General features: G+C 45.5%; 2 protein-coding genes and 1 pseudogene across 2 annotated transcripts; 2 read left to right on the forward strand and 1 right to left on the reverse strand.

Moving 5' to 3' along the window:
- The first annotated feature begins 4,870 nt into the window (after positions 1–4,870).
- Positions 4,871–7,213, forward strand: LOC136479157 (uncharacterized; annotated as a pseudogene).
- A 2,099-nt stretch (positions 7,214–9,312) lies between these two features.
- LOC136479167 (uncharacterized) lies at positions 9,313–13,358 on the reverse strand. Its single transcript, XM_066477122.1, has 10 exons — positions 12,914–13,358; positions 12,650–12,823; positions 11,063–11,164; positions 10,952–10,987; positions 10,757–10,852; positions 10,597–10,665; positions 10,370–10,483; positions 10,091–10,141; positions 9,887–9,978; positions 9,313–9,796 (listed from the first exon to the last, which is right to left on the reverse strand). Exons 1-10 carry the CDS (start codon positions 13,040–13,042, stop codon positions 9,757–9,759), a joined length of 903 nt encoding a protein of 300 aa, XP_066333219.1. The 5' UTR covers positions 13,043–13,358; the 3' UTR covers positions 9,313–9,756.
- A 176-nt stretch (positions 13,359–13,534) lies between these two features.
- Positions 13,535–18,545, forward strand: LOC136479178 (cytochrome b-c1 complex subunit 7-like). Its single transcript, XM_066477127.1, has 5 exons — positions 13,535–13,556; positions 15,824–15,993; positions 16,134–16,291; positions 17,410–17,457; positions 18,274–18,545. The coding sequence occupies exons 2-5, from the start codon at positions 15,888–15,890 to the stop codon at positions 18,340–18,342; spliced, it is 381 nt and encodes a 126-aa protein (XP_066333224.1). The 5' UTR covers positions 13,535–13,556; positions 15,824–15,887; the 3' UTR covers positions 18,343–18,545.
- Positions 18,546–18,917: the final 372 nt, after the last annotated feature.

The following is an 18,917-nucleotide window of genomic DNA, read 5'->3' on the forward strand; positions in this document are numbered from 1 at the left end:
AATCATTTCTCTATCTGATGAAGGATTTTATTTATATATATGCCAAATAATATAAACTAAAAGGGACATGCTGTATACCAGCCCGGCCGCAATCTTGCTGCCATCATCAGCACACCAAAGAGTCTTCTCCTGCCCTTAACTTTTTCTGGATACCATTATCTGCTATCCCCAGCCCGTGTTTAGTTGCCAGGCTAAATTCCAAAAAAGTGCTACAGTATCCATCACATCGAATCTTACGATACGTGCATGGAGTATTAAATGTAGGCGAAAAAAAAAACTAATTGCACAGTTTGGTTGGAAATCGCGAGACGAACGTTTTGAGCCTAATTAGACCATGATCGAACACTAATTGCCAAATAAAAACGAAAGTGCTACAGTAGCCCAAAATCCAAAATTCCCCCAACTAAACACCCGACATCATGATGCATGCTTCTATGCAAGTATATATGGTAGTCACTGATCACTAGCTAGCTATATGACTAACATGGTGTGTCGATCGCCAAGTGATCATCTGAAGGCTTGCGTGCGTTTTGTAGTCACTGATCACTAGCTAGCTATATGTCTACAGGTAAGGTAACAACCTTGTAGCAGTAGCAAAGCACAGAGGCTGCTATATGTCTTGGTGTTTGGTCAAAGAGCTAGGAAGAGATATCTCTAGCTAGGAGGAGGTCTTGATTACTTGCTAGCTTCTCCATTTTTGGAACTAACTTATGAACGGTAGTTCCCACCCTCCAATTGGTATATTATCATGTTAGCTAAAGGTTAATTAGGGAAGAAAAGTAAGCTTAGGTCAAACTCCACCTATTGGTTACCCCAACTCACAAAATAATCTCCAAGTACATTCACCTTTGACTCTACTAGTAGAGAAGTAAGTACTTTCAAATCTGAGTCTACATAATCATATTATAACACTCTGTCAGAGAACTGGAAACTAAAGAGCAGCAGCAGAGCAACGCCTACCAAGGCAATGCAAGTATATATGGTAGTTGGCTCTAGCTAGGCGACTAATTTATTGAGAACCTGAGATGGATGGGACCCCTATTCTCCATGAACAACCAAGTTCTGGTGTTAGTGTGCTAGCTACTCCACTTTAAAATTAAGAAGTGTTTCCCTATCTTTATTTGTTATTGCTTTAGTTCTAGCTAGTGAAGTAGGTGCAAGAAAAAGGGGATGTGCTTACATGGCTCACAGGCCCACACAGTCGCACTCTACACATTTCTCATCAAAATACATGTACTTGCACCCCAAAAATAAAACAAATTTGCTTGTGTCCGAGTGCATGTTCTTCAAACTTAAGGGGCCAGGTGACCATTGAGCACCCATGGCCCAGATGACCTTTAGAGGAGTCGTCGGGTCGATTATGTTCTTGCACTCCACCTTTCCACTGCATGAAGGTGTTAATATCGTCGTATCAGGATTCTTCTGCTGAGCGGCTTGGCTGAAGCAGTGGAGGACCTACGCCCGGTGCTTGCTGTTCATGGGTTTATGATGTTTGTGGCATGGGCTATTCTGCTGCTAGGGGGAATCATCGCTATGTTCGCTTGGCTTATAATCCGTACTTTTTCAGTGAGCGAACAATATTTTTCTTTCGCAACAAATCAACTAGCAGTACTTTCAGCCATGGCAGCCAAATGAACAGGGCGCATGGCTGCGAGATACCTGAAACATCTGAAAGGCGAGGTCTGGTTTTATTTGTTGGGTTCTTCTCTGCCCTGGAGAAATCAGAAAGGATCGCCTGTTGTGAATTTATAATGCCCATATCTACTACCCACAACCAATCATTTCTCTATCTGATGAAGGATTTTATTTATATATATGCCAAATAAACTAAAAGGACATGCATGATGTCTACCAGCCCGGCCGCAATATTCCTGCCATCATCGGCACACCAAAGAGTATTTTCCTGCCCTTAACTTTTTGTGGATACCATTATCTGCGATCCCCCATCTGCACAAAGATTTCCTGGCAATATAATGCAAATAAAGCCCTGCGTTTTGCATGGGCATGCATATGATGGTATACGTACACGCCAAACTGCCAGCAGGGTCCGAAAGCAAAGTGACAACCAGATGGAATGGACGACATCATGATGCATGCTTCTACTTGGAAGAGCTAGTAGCACAGTAGTCCTGGACTAACATGGTGTGTCGATCGCCAAGTGATCATCTGAAGGTTTGTGTGCATTTTGTAGTCACTCCTCTCTAGCTAGCTACTCCTATCAGCTAAGGTAACAACCTCTCGTAGCAGTAGCAAAGACAGAGGAAGAGAGATCTCTAGGAGGAGGAGCTCTATAGCTAGAGAAACGTTTTGGATATTAAATCCTTAATTAAGCGTATAGATTATTTGTTAGCTTCTGCATTTTTGGAACTAACTTATGAACGGTAGCTCCCACCATCCTCCAATTGGTATACTACCATGTTAGCAAAAGGTTAGTTAGGGAAGAAAAAGCTTAGGTCAGCCTATTGGTTACCCCAACTCACAAAAATAATCTCCAACTACATTCACCTTTGACTCTACTATTAGAGAAGTAAGTACTTTCAAATCTGAGTCTACAAAATCATATTAACACTCTGTCCGAGGAAAATAAAAGAACTGGAAACTAAGCAGCAGCAGGGCAACACCTACCAATAACCAATGCCAAGTAGTATATGGTAGTTGGCTCTAGCTAGGCGAGTAATTTATTGAGAACCTGAGATGCATGGGACCCTAGTCTCCATGAACAACCAAGTTTGTACCCTCATGGTGTGTTAGTGTGCTAGCTACCCCCACTTTAAAACGAAGAAGTGTTGCCTTTCTTTATTTGTTGTTGCTTTAGGGGGTGTTTGGTTCTTTAGTCGCTTCTAAAATTCATGTCACACATCGAATATTTAGATACTAATAAAGAGCATTAAATATAGATTAATTACAAAACCAATTACATAGATGGAGGCTAATTTGCGAGACGATTTTTTAAGCCTAATTAATCTATCATTAGCATATGTTTACTGTAGCACCATATTGTCAAATCATGGACTAATTAGGCCTAAAAGATTCGTCTCGTAAATTAGTCGCAAGTTGTGTAATTAGTTTCATAATTAGTAAATATTTAATACTCCATGCATGTGTCTAAACATTCGATGTGACAGGAATTTTAGGAGCGTCTGTAGAAACCAAAGAGGGACTTAGTTCTAGCTAGTGAAGTAGGTGCAAGATAAAGGGGATGTGCATATATGGCTCACGGGCCTACACAGTCACACTCTACACATTTATCATAAAAAGTACATATACTTCACCACAAAAATCAAACGTAGGAAAATAGTTTGAGGTTAAAATTCTAGGGATTTAAGTTCTTCAAATCTTTCCTTTTCATATCAGCTCCTCCAATGCACCGAACTTTTAAAAATATACTTCTCAACGAGAGTTAACTGTGTTGAAGTGAATTCATCGTTAGAAAAAAAAAAGTGATGTGAAGGGGAAACTGTGTTGAATTGAATTCATCTTTAGAAAGAAAAAAGAATGCGATGTACTGATGTGAAGAGGAAACTGTGTCCTTGTGTACCTTTGCTTGGAGACGAAGCAGAGTGAAGTCGGGGTGATTATGATCTCCAGGAGGTGAATAAATGCGGCCTCGTGGGCGTGCAGTTAACGGATGGGATGAAACGGGCCCAGATCCAAGAAAACCGTTGTCCTTCTCATTGATTACAGTTAGCCAAACCTCACTGCATGGTACCAGTACCACTGTGTATCTGTATTTTCACTCTATATTGCTGTGTACTGCTCCCTCCGTCCTAGAAAAGATCCAATTTTAGAATAATGTTAGGTCAGACAATTTAACAGATTGATCAAAATTATATAAAAAATATCAATATTTTTCATACTAATTACTATTTACTAACTAAGCATCGTTACATTCATCCTGAAATATAGTTTCATAATATATAGCTATTTGGAGTCATATACGGTGATATTATTTTTATAAACTTAAAATAATTTGACTATAATTAAATATATAAATTACATCTTTTTAAAGACAGGCTCTAAGCCATGAACATATGGAAGACAAAAGTACAGACTAAAAACACAGACAGCTCTCCTAGGGATAAAAAAAAGAACTATACCATTTGTCTATTTTTTTTTAAAAAAAGAAGTACGTCATGAAAATTAAAGGCCATAGTAGTACAGCTTGCTAAACTGCCCCTAAAAACTATCCTTTTCTCCTACTATTGATGAGGATAGCTTAGATGGAATATTTCTGAAATGACATGCTGTATAGTTTACATTCTCAGTCATGCAGCAAAACCATCGAGTGTTGTAAATAAGTTGGTATATGTAGAAGCAATGATTGAGAGCGCACGCGTCACCCAATTTTTCTGTGTAAGAAATTAAAACTCCATTTCCACTTGAACATTCATAGCAAAGTCAAGCATGGGGGAAGCATATAAGCCGTGAGCAAGTGGGGCAAGTGACGATGCTTCTTCATTTTTCTGAAAAAATCCTGACGGCATGCATGCCTGCCTATAATTTTTCTAGAGCAGACAACAGCGAGAGATGGTCTCACCTCACGGTGTACCTGTACTTGTGTGCCGGGCTCATACTCCAGTCATTTTCCACTGTACTGCATGTGAACCGGTTCTCCGGAGTAAAGAAAAATTCAGGAAAAAAGAGCTCGAGAGGGAGAGAAAGTGACGCCATGTGCATCCTGCAAGCGCAACATAGCCACTGGGGGGAAAAAAAAGGGCCTCCATGTGGGTTTTGCGAGAGTAAACAAGCCTGTCTTTTTACAGCAATTTGTCACCTGTTCACTTGTGTTTGTCTGTCTGTCTGAGTTTTCTTGAGGCATGGGCTCAAGTGTTTTGACCGATTCCTTTTCCTGATTGGCTGGCCGTTCATAGTCCCAGATTTCAAGATCTTTTGCGAGTACAATCAGTAGATGTGAATATCATCTGCAAGATCACAATTCACAGAGGCAGTTCAGTCCAGTCCCTCTCCTAGCATTAAAATGTAGTGGTACCTAGCGCGCGGTAGTCACAGTAGCACTGGGCAATGGCATGGCAGCAGCAGTCACAGAAAGAGAGGACTGAGGAGCAGCGATCCAGCGGCTGCAGCCTGCAGCTCTTCCTGCCCTGCCCTGCCCTGAGCTGCTGAGATGCCCTCTCCCTCCCTCCATCTCCATGAGCTGAGCAGCCTGAGCTGATGAAGTGAAGTGAGTTGGCTGCCAGCGCGTGCTGTATCTTGTATGGCTGTACTGTATCCCCTCCTCTCGCTAACCTTTTGTCTCCTTCCCCTCCCAAACCACCACCTCCACCCCTCCCACTACTTCTTCTGAGCTCCTTGCTGCTGCGGCTGCTTGGTGCATTTCTTCCCTCATCTCTAGCCTGTACACTGGTTGGAGTGGTTGCCAGTGTTCTCCCCCACTTGCTCCTCTCAATCCACTCTCCCATGGCCATGGGTGTGCAACCATACATCTACCGGTGATTGCTTGCTTCTTCTGCCTTGAAGCTGAAGCCTTCGCCTCGACTGGCCTGGCCTTGGGGAAAGCTTCTGTTTCGCCTGCTGTGGTATAAAGGTGGAGGGCTGAGCCGTCCTTCGACGGAGTCCCGGCGGAGGGAAGATCGCTCCGTCGCCGCGGTTTCGCGGCGAAGAAGGTGGCCTACGCGGCGCCGCTGTGTCGTATCGCGGTGGAAAAGGAAGGGGCGGGCGGGGCCGTGAAGGAATCTTGCTCCGACACCATTCCCTCCGCTGCCCCTCGATTTCCGGGCGGTTGTCGGTGCTGCCTTTCGCAAGTAAAAGCGGGATCTCGCGTCCGCGAGAGGTGGCATTGCCGGATCGAGCAATCTCGGACGGCGGCCTCCGTATCTGCTTGCCCGATCTGTGCGCGGCTGGTCATCTCTTCGCCGGCATTGCGAGGCGGGCTCGCGGGGCGGTGTGGATTGCTGCGGTGAGGAGCGGTGCTCTGAGCTGTGATCCAAGCGGCGGGCGGCTGCACGCCAGGTGTTCGACGAAGGACCCCGACCGGGCCAGGCAGCCATGAGGGACTTCCCTTCCTGCTTCGGCGAGAGCGGCGTCCAGATCGCGGACGCGTCGTCGTCGTCGTCCAGCGCCGGCAAGGGCGCGGCGCAGAACCTGGTGACCTGCCTCTACCAGACGCAGTTCTCGGGCCGGCCCTGCGTGATCTCGCTCACGTGGAGCAAGAGCCTCATGGGGCAGGGCCTCAGCATCGGCGTCGACGACTTGTCAGGCCACTGCCTCTGCAAGGCGGACATCAAGCCGTGGCTCTTCTCCAAGAAGAAGGGGTCCAAGAGCCTCGACGTCGAGGACGGCAAGATCGAGATCTTCTGGGACCTGTCGGGGGCCAAGTTCGGCGCCGGGCCAGAACCGGTGGAGGGGTTCTATGTTGCGGTGGTGTTCGACCTTGAGCTCGTGCTCTTGCTTGGCGACATGAAGAAGGATGCGTACAGGAAGACTGGAGCCAACCGGTCGATGCTGAATGCCGCGTTCGTGGTGAGGAGGGAGCACATATATGGGAAGAAGATCTACTCCACCAAGGCGCAATTCTGTGACAATGGCCAGTTCCATGACATTGCCATAGAGTGCGATACCGTCGGCTTGAAGGATCCATGTCTTGAAATAAGAGTTGATAAGAAGCCCGTGATGCAGGTGAAGCGTCCTGGCGTGGAAGTTTAGGGGAAATCAGACAATTCTCGTTGATGGCTTGCCTGTGGAGGTGTTCTGGGATGTTCACAGTTGGCTCTTTGGATCAACGGCGAGCAACGCGGTGTTCATGTTTCAGACATGCCAGGCACCTGAGAAGTCGCTGCCATGGTCCTACACGCAGATTTTTAGGGAGTCCCAGTTGCAAGGTCTTGGTTTCTCGCTGATCCTGCATGCGTGGAAGGTTGAATAGGTTTTTTTTTGCAGGATCACAACTTGCTTCTGCACCTGCCTCCTTTTCTTTAGTGCTAACAAAAGACGTTTTGTTGAGTGTCTGTTCATCAGAATGCTATGGAGGCTCTCCAATATATGTTCTTTCATTTCATTTTGTTTTCGTTTTGCCATCTCTTATAAACGCTTGGTTTGGATAGTTGGCAAGTTATGTGATATCCTGTTCCTTCTCACCCTTCTTGTGCCTTGAGGGAGGATAATTCTGATGATCAAATAGTTCATCGGTGGCAATGCTGAAGAAAGAGAATGTTGTCATTATGTAAAGTATATCAAAGCTCCGATTATTTGTCCATGATAGTATCGTCCAACAGCTTGAATTCCGTCTGTTCTCCTTTTGTTTGTCTTATGAGCACTCACAATTGTCACTGAATAGCAAATTTATAGAATACATCTCCTTAATATAGCTTTGAATTGAACCTGTGAAAAAGTTAGGAGTTTTAAGGAATAAAGACACGTGAAGACGTGGGCATCAAGGTCTGTAACACTGATAACTGCCTTTTTGTGCTTATCTGTGGGCACCTGAATGTGCCTAGGTTTTGTAGGAGCCTGATCATTCTGATGAGTATCCTGAAGTTGAGATAAAACAACTTATTCTAAGAGATTCTTTCGTGTCTTCCTTTTGTGCAATTTTGAGTTATTTTCAGCTCTGATACATTTTATTTGTTGTGATAAATAGCGTTCAACAAAACATTGAGTTGCTTCTTGGTGTTGTTCTCCTGTGTATAAACTGTCATCTAGTGCAGCTGTTATTGGATAGAAAAAAATAGAGTACATCTCAATGTAACTTTGAACCTGTGGAAAAGTTCGAATTGGAGTTTTAAGGAATCAGGACACGTGAATACGTGAGCATCAAGGTTTTGTAACACAGGTAGCTGCCCTTTTTTTTGCTTGTCTGTGGGCACCTGAATGTGCTTGTCTTCTGCAGCAAGCTGATCATCCTGATGAGGGATTCTGAAGTCCAGATGAAGCAACTCTAGTCAACGGGAATTCTGTTCAGTTTTGTGAATACTTTTAATACTCAAAAAGAGATTGTTTTGTGCATTTTTGGATTGTTTTTAGCATTTCTTCTGGTTTTAAGCACACCTTCTGTTTACCGACTTTGCCCAGCCAATAAGTTGGGTGCAGGTCTAGTGCTTTTCATACGAGATCGTATTGACGCTGAGAATGGACCATGAAACTTAACAGCTTTTCCAACTGATGGACCACTTCAGCTCTGATGTTGAAAAATTAATAAAATGAATGAGGCATTATCTTTGAGCCGGCAACAATAAATTGAACCTCTCTTAGCCACCAATTTTTTCTTCACTGATAAGAACACCACTTCATATTTCATCACTTGCATGTCCAGTATTTCCTAATTTCCCATTTTCTGTTAGCATTTCCCTTTCAGCTTAAGATTGCCAAATATCATCGTCACCTACTGCCGAGCAAGTCGTGGGTTCTGGAAATGGGATGAGCAATATTAAACCAAGAAAGCCATGGGTTAACAGTCTTCTAGGTGGGCAGTGATGTTCATTGAATTGTTTTTATATGGGTATGGGATGCCATAGCGGAAAACCCTCATATATTGATAACCTCATAAAACTCTCCAATTGCAACTCGATGAAATTTCTTGTCATGAATTTTGTTGCAAAGCTGCCTTGCTGTTGTGCTGTCTCAATCAAACTTAAATTCTTCACTAATTTTTTTCTCTCTTTCTTTGCCCTCTTTCAGTGCTGGGGCTGCCAAGAATTTATTATTTTTCCTTTCCATTAAAGTGGCCAGACCAGGATTTGATCCTTGATCACTTCACTCTTTAAAAATTCAAGCAGAACCTTCCTGCAGAAATCAATGTAAGCGTCCTTTCCATACAGAAAGTTTTGGATGTCTCATTAAGCCAGCTGATGCTTGGTTTTCTTTAATAAACAGAGTGCCACTACTCACTAGTGTGTTGTGTTAGTGCATGCCCATTCATTACACCAATTTAGTATGGGCGCAACTTGATTAGTTGCCTTGCCTAATCTTTGAAGCTTATGCAATGTGGCGTTTCCGGTAAGTGCAGACAAATGCATGGCCGCCTCTGGATGGTGACCTTTGAGAGAACCTCACAACTGATGGTAGTTATTGTCTACTGATTGCTACCTTGATTGTGAGTTTCTTTTCCTGTCAAAGTTAGTACTATTGGACTGCAACGCGAACTTTTTAGTACAAGCAATTGTTCTTTATTCTCTGCATCAGCGAGTTTTGGCCGTACGGACGCCAAAGTGATAGTGTCGTACTAGTGCTACTGTAGAAATGTCAGACGCTAACATCGGTATACAGTATACTGATTTTTTTTAGAACACTTATACAGTATACTATTTCCTCAGTCCCAAAAAGGATGTAAATCTTGCTTCGCGAGGAGTCCAAAAATCTTGAGTATGACTAAGTTTATAGAAGATATTATCTACATCTAGATCCCCAGATATGTTTATTGTGAAAACAGATTTTATGACTAATCTAATGATACTTATTACACATCATAAACATCAATAATTTTTTATATATATTTAGTCAAATTAAGAATCTTCGACTTCTTGAGAAGAGAGATTTATATTATTTTTGAGACCAGAGGAAGTACTATACTAGATCGCTAGAATGCTGCCAGGTCCAAAGCCTTAAAGAGGACGGCCCATCTGCAGGCCCACGAGGATGAAACCGACATTCTCTTCTCTTGCTTTCAACGAGATGCCTCCTCGACTGTCACTGTGTCGCTTATATGCTCAACTAGCAGATGCCTGTGCGCACCGGTTCTGGTTCTAGGCGCAGCTTCCTCCTGAGTTTCAGCAGAGCACGCCATCTCCCCGCCAGAAGTCTTCATCGTCGCTCAGCATCGTAACAACCGGGGGTGTAGAGCCTAAAGGTAGAATTATAAATAGTATGTTAATTAATCTAAAAATGTCTGATCTGGCTATATAAACACGCAATCTAGAAAAATTGTGCATACTTGTGGGGGGGTTGCTTGGGGATCAAACCGATTTCTTCAGCAATACGCATCTTCTTTCTCACGTACTCATAGTATGTCCTTGGTTTCCAAAACTGAAAATGAATTTAGCTTCCACATCAGCAAAATAAAGTAAATTTTGAACGTGCATTAAAAGCCAGAACAGAGGTACATCTAACATCTCGGAAAGGAAAAGAAGCCACTGACATTTTCTACAATGGTGTCCATGACCAACTGATGAGCATCACCATCTTGAGCCTACAACAAGTTGCTTTATTGTGGAGAAACATTCCCATATTAGACATTGATCTCATGTAAATGAAGGTTACCTTTTCAACAATGCGATCCAAATAGGGTTTTATATTGGACCAAGAACATATGAAAGAATTAGACACAGGTGATAAAATAGTTTTGGGGGTGGGAGAAGGGCGGGGTGGGACTAGAAGAGTTGAAGTAACATAACATGTGTGAAGAAAGGCAACTTACATGCTGTTCCATTCGAAATAGATTCGGTTCCAACTCAGATCCCATTCCCCACAGAAAAATGGACCGATACTTGCCTTCATTGTACACGTACCTCAAAGCATCTGTGAAATTCATCTAAGCAATGTTGAAAGCAAAGAAATGTCTCTGTCAGCAAGCATATAAAGCTTGAACAAATAGAGGGGAAAACACAACATCCCCGGTTTAGCATATTCAGGCAAGAATAAAACCTGTTGCTTAGCAAGCAGCTCCCACATCTTAGTAAGGAAACCAGCATAAGTATAATCATCCACCACACCCTACACAAATTCCTTAATAAAAAGTAAAAATATCAAACATCGTCATAATTTGCAGTGCCAACTAAATTAACATGTGATGGCAGGACATTACCATGAATCTTGCGACAATTGGAGTTTTGTAAACAGAGGGAAGTTCTTCTGCGATCTTCAATGCATTATACCTGAGCACATTCTCAATTCTTTGACGCTAAACAACAAAGCGGCTTTTAGAATGTAAGGTGCAAGAGTAAAGAATCAAATGCATTCAATGAAACCTTTAACCATGAGACTTTTGGTGAATATTTACCTCACATGACCTCTCTGTTATGTACAATTCAATCAACTGCATGAGACAAGAAGGCAAATCAGAATATGATGACATATGAACAGAAGTGTACAACAATCATATTATGCACACCTTAGTTTTTCTTGACAACTTCTCCCAGAACTGGACAAATTGTTGGTCATCCGCAAGCGTATTACAAGCGTAGGGGCAAATTTCCAAGCCTTCGAACTCTACCTGCACAATGAAAACATTATCAGTAGCACATTCATTGCTAGCAACAGCATTCATGCATAGACCACTAATTTGTCCAGTCTATTGCGCCAGTCCATGGCATCATCTGCTCCTAAAAGTCTCACACCTTTAGCAACTATGGGATAAGTTTATCATCCTTGTGGAGGTTTAAAGTTTAGAATGATGTATTACGTGGCACATTGCAAGGATTACCTATTTGCATTTGCATGGTTTGTAAACAAAGTAGGCACAATGGTGCAAACTGCAAACATTTTCAGAAACAGTAGGGCAGTGGCAGAGCTAGGAGGGATGCCCGTTGCGCACAGGTACACCTAAACTTTGGGTTTGTCATTATGCATCAGCTAATTGCATATAAGCTAAATCCTGCATGCTAAAGAATTCTTGGGCATAGGTGCCTGAATGTAGTGATTTCACTACTTATCTGCCCATAAAGTTCTATATATCATCGATCCACAGTTCAAAAATATATATATCATCGATCCGGCCGCAAAACTCACATGGTCATGTACATGACAGGACAAGTTCTCCACCATCTGTATCAAAGATATCCTGTACACTATTGCCTTTCTCTGAATAGAGAGTAAATAACTCGTTTTGATGACATGGTTGTTAGCTTTCTGTTTGTATTTACCGTACAAGCATAATTAGCAGTTTATTTCCAATGTATGTGATGTTAGTCTTGCACCCGTGCACACCTGGTATGAAATTTCTAGCTCCACCGATGCAGTAGGGGCGATGGTGCAAAATGAAAAGGAGGGGAAACTCATAGGTAGGCATCAGAGGGGCCAACCGTGCAATTATATCAATAGGGCTCATCAGAGGGGAAACTTTTTTCGCGACCATGCATTGGCATGTATATCATTAAGTAGAAGTAAGAGTTGTTACAACGGTAACTCCGGTTGGCCTAGGATGCGAGTTAACCAGGCAACAGGAAACGAAAAACGGTAAGGCTAAGGCTAAGACGATATTACATGACAACACATTTTGCGATGATAGGGCTGCCGAAGATCAGGCGCTGCCACTAGCCGCCCAGAGCGCAGCTAGGTGGCCGTACCCGGCTTGAGACCACCGAACCGCCTCTTCCACTATGGAGTCCGCGACCGCGAGAACTGACCGTCCGACGCCATCAAACACCTTCCGGTTTCGCTCCTTCCATAGGCACCACGATCCAAGGATAGTGAGGGAGTCGAAGCCTTTACGACGCGCTGTTCCCAGCAGAAGGCGGCGCGACAGCCACCAATCTAGGAAGCTAGTCCCAGGCTGCGGCGTCAGAGGGGAAACTCTCTGCCTTTATTGCAGGAGAACAAGAGATCCACCACAAGTCCACAACATACAATGCTGAATGTGGCCACGTGGGCTTAGCAGCAATTTTTTGTTGTATTCACTCCGATTTCAAGCATAAGTTGTTTAACAACAGTCAAAACAGAAAGCAACTCATACTAAGGAATATAGTTGTTTAACACTTACAGTAACACGAAGCACCATGCGCTGGTAATCCTCCACATGAGGAAGCTTGCAATATGCAGGGTCAAAGAACCAATCAAAATGGCACTCATAATGATCATAGTACCAATTGTCTTCAAGAACCGAGGGAGGGAATAGCTTTAACAGACTTGCAACGTCCATAGCCCGGTATTGCTTCTGTATCAACGTCCCCAAAACAAAGTTTAACTTTGTATGATCTTGACATGGCATTCTACATCTGATGCTCTAATAGTAACAAAAAGTTACCTCATGAACCCTGATGCGACACAGGGCGAGGCGTTGGTTCAATGCTGTCTGCTGCTCCTCATTGTACTGAACCCAAAGCTCATTGTCATGAGCAGAAGCATAATCCTCATCATGGGACGAGACCTCCATCCACTGGCGCAAACCATCGATCTCCTTGGTGAGCTTCTCGCCATCCCAATCAAGGCCTTCGATTTGCTCTTGGTCTTGTCCGTGGACAATCTCGCCGGAAGAACGGCCGGCATCATCACGCGCAACTTTGCCGAGATCCACAGTAGGTATAGGTGTGCTTTGAATCTTGGGTCTCTTTTCACCGGTCCATGCGCTCGTTGCCTCCGTCCTAGCAGCTTCTCGCACCTCGCTCGCCGAAACTGGGGAGGGTGCTTCACCGGATCGTCGCCAGCCGCCATCGGCGCGCACGAGATCGGAGCGGCGACTCTCCGTCTGCGATCGTATCCACTGCAGAGGCTTTCCAAACCGAACACGATGGGCAAGCCCATAAGGCCACAAATTCTTCGGTGCGGGCCGGCTATTAGTACCCAGCCCATTTAGTTCCCAAAGGCCCTGGCCCGAGACGGCGTCCACGCACCCACGCACGCCCACCACCGCTCCTCTTCTTCTCTACCCCAAAAGCGAGGAGGTGAAGGTATAGCTGGCCATTCGGGCCGCCCGGCCCGGCATGGCACGGGCCCGTGCCAGGCACGGCCCGGTAGGGCACGGCACGGTAGAGCACGACGGGCCGTGCCGCCCCAGTCCACCGTGCCTAGCCGACGGCCTAGGCACGGCCCGTCGGGCCACTTTCCATGCCGGGCCGGCCCGGAAAGCACGGCCTTTTTAACAGGCCAGGCCGGCCCGAGGCCCGTATCAGCAGGGGAAGTAAGAGAGCCAGAGAGGGTAGGCCAGGCGCTGCGGCCGAGGCGGCCCAAGAGGAGAGCATGGCGGAGGCCCTGACGGCGAGCGCGACGACCTCCTCGAGCCGCAAGCCGCGGCGGCGTGCGGCGGCGGGCAGCACGAAGTAGATCTGCCCAGCGCGGAGCGCCTCCGCATCCCGCACCTGCTGCTGTTGATGGGGAAGGGGCCACCTACGCCGCTGTTGGTGGTGGGGGAAGGGGCCGCCATGTGTGCCGCGAGCGCGCCTGGGGTGGGGATGGAGGAGGCGCCGTGGCCGCGGGCAGCACGAAGTAGATCTGCCCAGCGCGGAGTGCCTCCACGTCCCGTACCCGCTGCTGTTGGTGGGGAAGGGGCCACCTCCGGCGCTGGTGGTGGGGGGGGGGGGGAAGGGGCCGCTGCTGCTGGTGAAGGAAGGGGCCGCCATGTGTGCCGCGAGCGCGCCTGGGGTGGGGATGGAGGAGGCTCCATGGTCGCCGGGCAAGCAGATCGGGGCCGCCCAGCGCCAGCCATGCCTGATGCTGGAGACGGGGAGACGGGGACGTGGAGCAGATGGAGACGGGGAGGCGGAGGAGATGGAGACGGGGAGTTAGGGTTCGGGAGTGGGAGCGTTCGAGCGTGGTTGCGTATTTGCGTGGGGTTGCGCGGGGGAGAGCCGCCGCGGCCGCGGCGTGCGGGTGCGGGTGCGGCTCATCCGCTCATATATGAGCGGGACGGTGGGCCGGCCAGCTGGGCCGCGGGGACAGTGGGCCGGGAGGGGAGGAGTGGAGTGAGGAGGGGAAGGGGGGTGGCCGAGACGCTGCCGAGCCGGCTGACGTAGGCCGTGCCGTGCCGTGCCAGTCCACGGGCCTGAGCAGCGGCCCAGGCACAGCTTGCTCCCTCGGGCCGGGCCAGCCCAGGCCCGCATGTCACCGGGTCGTGCCGTGCTCGTGTCGGACTAAAAAAGCACGCTTCGTGCCGTGTCGCCGTGTCTCTTGCTGCATGGACGACTATAGGTGAAGGACGAGAAAATTGGCTATTTGCCATTGCAAACGATGGGCTTCGCAAAATTGCCATTCAAAAAATTAACTTCGCAAAATTGCCAGTCTAAACATGTACACTTTGTTTTTGTTGCCATAATCCCTATTTAGCTCCTTTGTTTCTGTTTTTGGAGATTGTCCTCCACGTGAAAAAACATTTCTGCCCTTGCTACTGGGAGACGTCGGGTGGATCACCGTTCGCACCTCGTCAGACGTCAGAAAGATCAGCGTCATGTTTTTGGAAGGGAACGAGAATACGGAGCAATATATTTTATAATGTAATTGTACTACAGGAACGCAAAATTTTCTCAAAACTGTTCTAGCTTATCTCTGCCAGCGTCACATGTACATTCCTGAAACTGTTCTAGCTTATCTCTGCCAGCATCACATGTATCCACCACGATGTGAAATGAGACGAGGGGCGGCGAGGTCACTCCGAGTTCCACCGTGGTCGTGCTGACGGCTGCCGAGGTCGCTGCGAGTTCCTCCATGGTCGTGCCGACGGCCATCGTGGTCGCTGCAAGCGCGGGTGACGACGTGGCGGCGCTGAGCACGGGTGGTTGTGTGGCGGCGGCGAGCGCGTCCGCCGGTGGTGCCGCGTCACGGCCGCCCTACATCGTGGACGTCTAGGGCACGCGAGCGTTCTTCGTTTGCGAGTGGATAGATTTGAGCTATCTTTTTGACGTCCGATGCAGGAAAAAATTGGTTATTTGCCATTGCAAGTGGATAGATTTGAGCTATCTTTCTGACGTCCGATGCAGTTTGCGAGTGGATATGGATTTGAACTATCTTTCTGACGTCTGATTAAGCCAAGGTACAAACGGACGTCTCCCAGTAGCCAAGGACAGCAATGTCTTTTCGCGTGGAGGACAATCCAAAAAATAGAAACAAAGGAGCTAAATAAGGATTATGGCAAAAAAAAAAAACAAAGTGTATATTGCGAAGTCAATTTTTTAAATGGCAATTTTGCAAAGCCGAATGGCAAATAGCCAATTTTCTCGTGAAGGACAACAACGCGTCCCGCCGCCGCACAAGACGAGGAAGAGGTTCACGTTCCCGGCGCCGCCACCATGTCGTCGTTGATGAACGCGCTGTCCAACTGGCTGGTGAACCCGCGCCGCAACCCGCTCGCGCGCCTCCACATGCACGCCGTCTCCTCGCGCCTCAGGAAATACGGTAATCCCGGATCCGAGACGGCCTCGATCCTGCCGGGTTCCCTTTGCGATTGCGTCATTTTTCTTCTTGTTCCCTTGATCTGACTGGCGGTGCGTTTCGGATCTGCTGCGTGCGTGTGATCCGGTGATCCGATCTAACAGGGCTGAGATACGACGACCTGTACGACCCCTACTTCGACCTGGACATCAAGGAGGCGCTCGGGAGGCTTCCTAGGGAGGTGGTCGATGCCCGCATCCAGCGCCTCAAGCGCGCCATGGACCTCTCCCTGAAGCACCAGTACCTCCCCGAGCACCTCCAGGTTCGTGCCCCTTCATTTCCCCTTGATCTGGATCTCTCGATTCGTATTATGGTCGTGGTTGTTGTGACGGTAGCGTCCGAGGTCGCACTACTGAAAACTACTCCTGACGTGACTCATTATCGGTGTAATGTTGCGAATGATTGCATGTCAAGTGAAATGTGTCCGCTGATGTGTTTGGGCTTGGGCTGTACCTTTGATTCATATGGTTCTACTTGCCTGAAGTTTCAAAGGAGGCCAACGATTCTGAATAGGGGTGGACACTTCAACTAAGTTTTGGTGAGAGATGAGATCGAAGTAAGCATTAGGGTGATGACGCCGTTGCTTTTAGGAATTTAGGAGAAAATTTGCCTTCATGCTGATGGGCAGATTGATTCCAGGATTCTGTTGTTAGGGTAGCATTTGCCTTCAGGCTGATGAGCAGATTGATTCCAGGATTTTTTATGGTGGAGCCTGTCTTTATATATGCAGTCTCCAAATGTAGACATTGGCTAGGAGGGACTTTGTTTCGGTTATTTCAGGCATTTTATGCAGTTTTTTAATTCAGTGCACCATTTTGGATTGTGAATTTCTTTTCGTTGTTCTAGATTAATGTTCGTGTTCGTCCTACATTTTGCCTTGAAGATGTTCCACTTAGTTGTTTAGATGAATGCTATATCTGAATCTTGTTTCTACTCTTCAGCTTTGCAGATATTGTTATGCACTCCCTCTATTCCAAAATTTAGGTCATTTTAGTTGTTCTATATCATATTTCTTTAACTTTGACCAAGTTTATATATAAAATGGACCAACATTTACAGCATGAACTTAGTTTCACCATTAAATCTCTTGATAGTACATTTCTTTGGTATTATAGATTGATCCAAGTTAGAGATCTTTGACTTAGGACAAAGCTAAAATGCCAACATTTTAAAATAGAGGGAGTATGTAAAGCCAATAGTTCATTTAAAAAATTAAAATATGAATTTCCAATGTGTGAAATCATATCGTTATCAACTATGGACTTGAGTTTTGTGTCCGGATACTCTTTTCACATTGTGTAATGCTTACAGTATCATAAAATAATGTTTAATATAATCTTGTAAACTTACATATTGTGAAACATTACCTTTTTTGTACAGGCACAGCAGGTTCCATTCAGAGGATATTTAAGTGACATGTTGGCTCTGGTAAGAATCGTTTTACTTCATGCCATTGGCATTTTCACATGCCTTTGCATTAGAGTTACTCCACTCCCTCTTTTTCATGCGTACAAGGAAGCTAATCTACATGATAAAAATTAAGTTTGGGAGTGTATTGCCTATCAGTCATTGCTAGATTTAATATGGGTACAACTGACAAGTCTACTGCATTGATTAGTTAGCATTTAAGTAGAGGTAGACATGGAAGAATCAGGGAAAATGTGCATTGCAATATATTTTGGATTGGATGGAGTATTAAGCATTACCCCCATTGTATTAGGTAGTTCATTAATTATTATCATTTCCATTGTATTAGGTAGTTCATTAATCATTATCATATCATGTGGCATCCAATGATAAAGTTCATCTCAGGCTATCATGAATTGTTCTTGTGTGCAGTACATTGGCCTTTACTTGGTCTCACTCCTTTTCATGGTCACTATCATATTGATGCTATTTTACTTTTGCAAACCAATATTCAGTGAAAGATAGAAATCGTAGCTTTTACAAATTCTTGGACAGCTTATATATGGCGTGCTTCTAATATTGTGTACAATAACCAATTTGTAAACAACATTGCAACTTAACATGATTTTTGTTGTGACTCTAGGAGTAGAATTTTAACTGCAGACATGTGATTGGATGTGTCACTGCTTAACAAACTCCTTAGCTCAAGCTGTTGATTAGCACTATGCTGCAGAGTTCTTGATTTAGTCTTAAAAGCAGCAAAGTTGTTTCCCTTTTTTATTTTGTCTGAATTCATATGAGAAGTGGCTATTGTTTGATATCTCAAATTTCTTGCAGGTGAAAAAGGAAAACGCTGAGCGTGAAGCACTGGGAGCCCTTCCACTCTACCAGAGAACACTTCCCTAAAGTGCTGGATAGACATGGTCGCAAGTATTCTCTTTACGGCAAATCGGAATGCATGAAATAAAATGCAGTGGACGAAACTGTTTTCTTTTCTTGTTCCAACCAAAGTTCCATTTTAATTTGTTCATGCAATGGTGCATTGACCATGGGCTGTAGCTGTTGTTTTCCCGTCTAATTAATGGGAGCAAATTTGTCTTCAACCATTATTAACTTGTCAAATCATTCAGCTGCTGGGTAGTGTTCTTTGATCGTGGATTTTTTGTATCACTTGGGCTTATTTTCTATGTTAACGCAAAGCTATATACGGGCGTGATTGATTTCCTTGCCAATACAGCCTGGCTTGTCCCAGCCATACAGGCCCACGTACGGGCGTGAATAGGTGCAGAATTGCAGAGCAACCTGCTGGCCACGTTTGGCTTACCTTATATCCGGTTTATTTGGTTTTTTTTTTCCAAGTTAAAACACTATTTTTCTCTCACAACATTTCAGTCAAAACAGTGTTTTCAGCCACTTTCAGCCAAGTTTCAACAAACCGAACAGGGCCTATAAAACATTTGCCAGCGGTCAGGATATTTCCC

This window comes from Miscanthus floridulus, chromosome 1 (assembly GCF_019320115.1).
Source record: "Miscanthus floridulus cultivar M001 chromosome 1, ASM1932011v1, whole genome shotgun sequence".
NCBI classification, from domain to species: Eukaryota; Viridiplantae; Streptophyta; class Magnoliopsida; order Poales; family Poaceae; genus Miscanthus; species Miscanthus floridulus.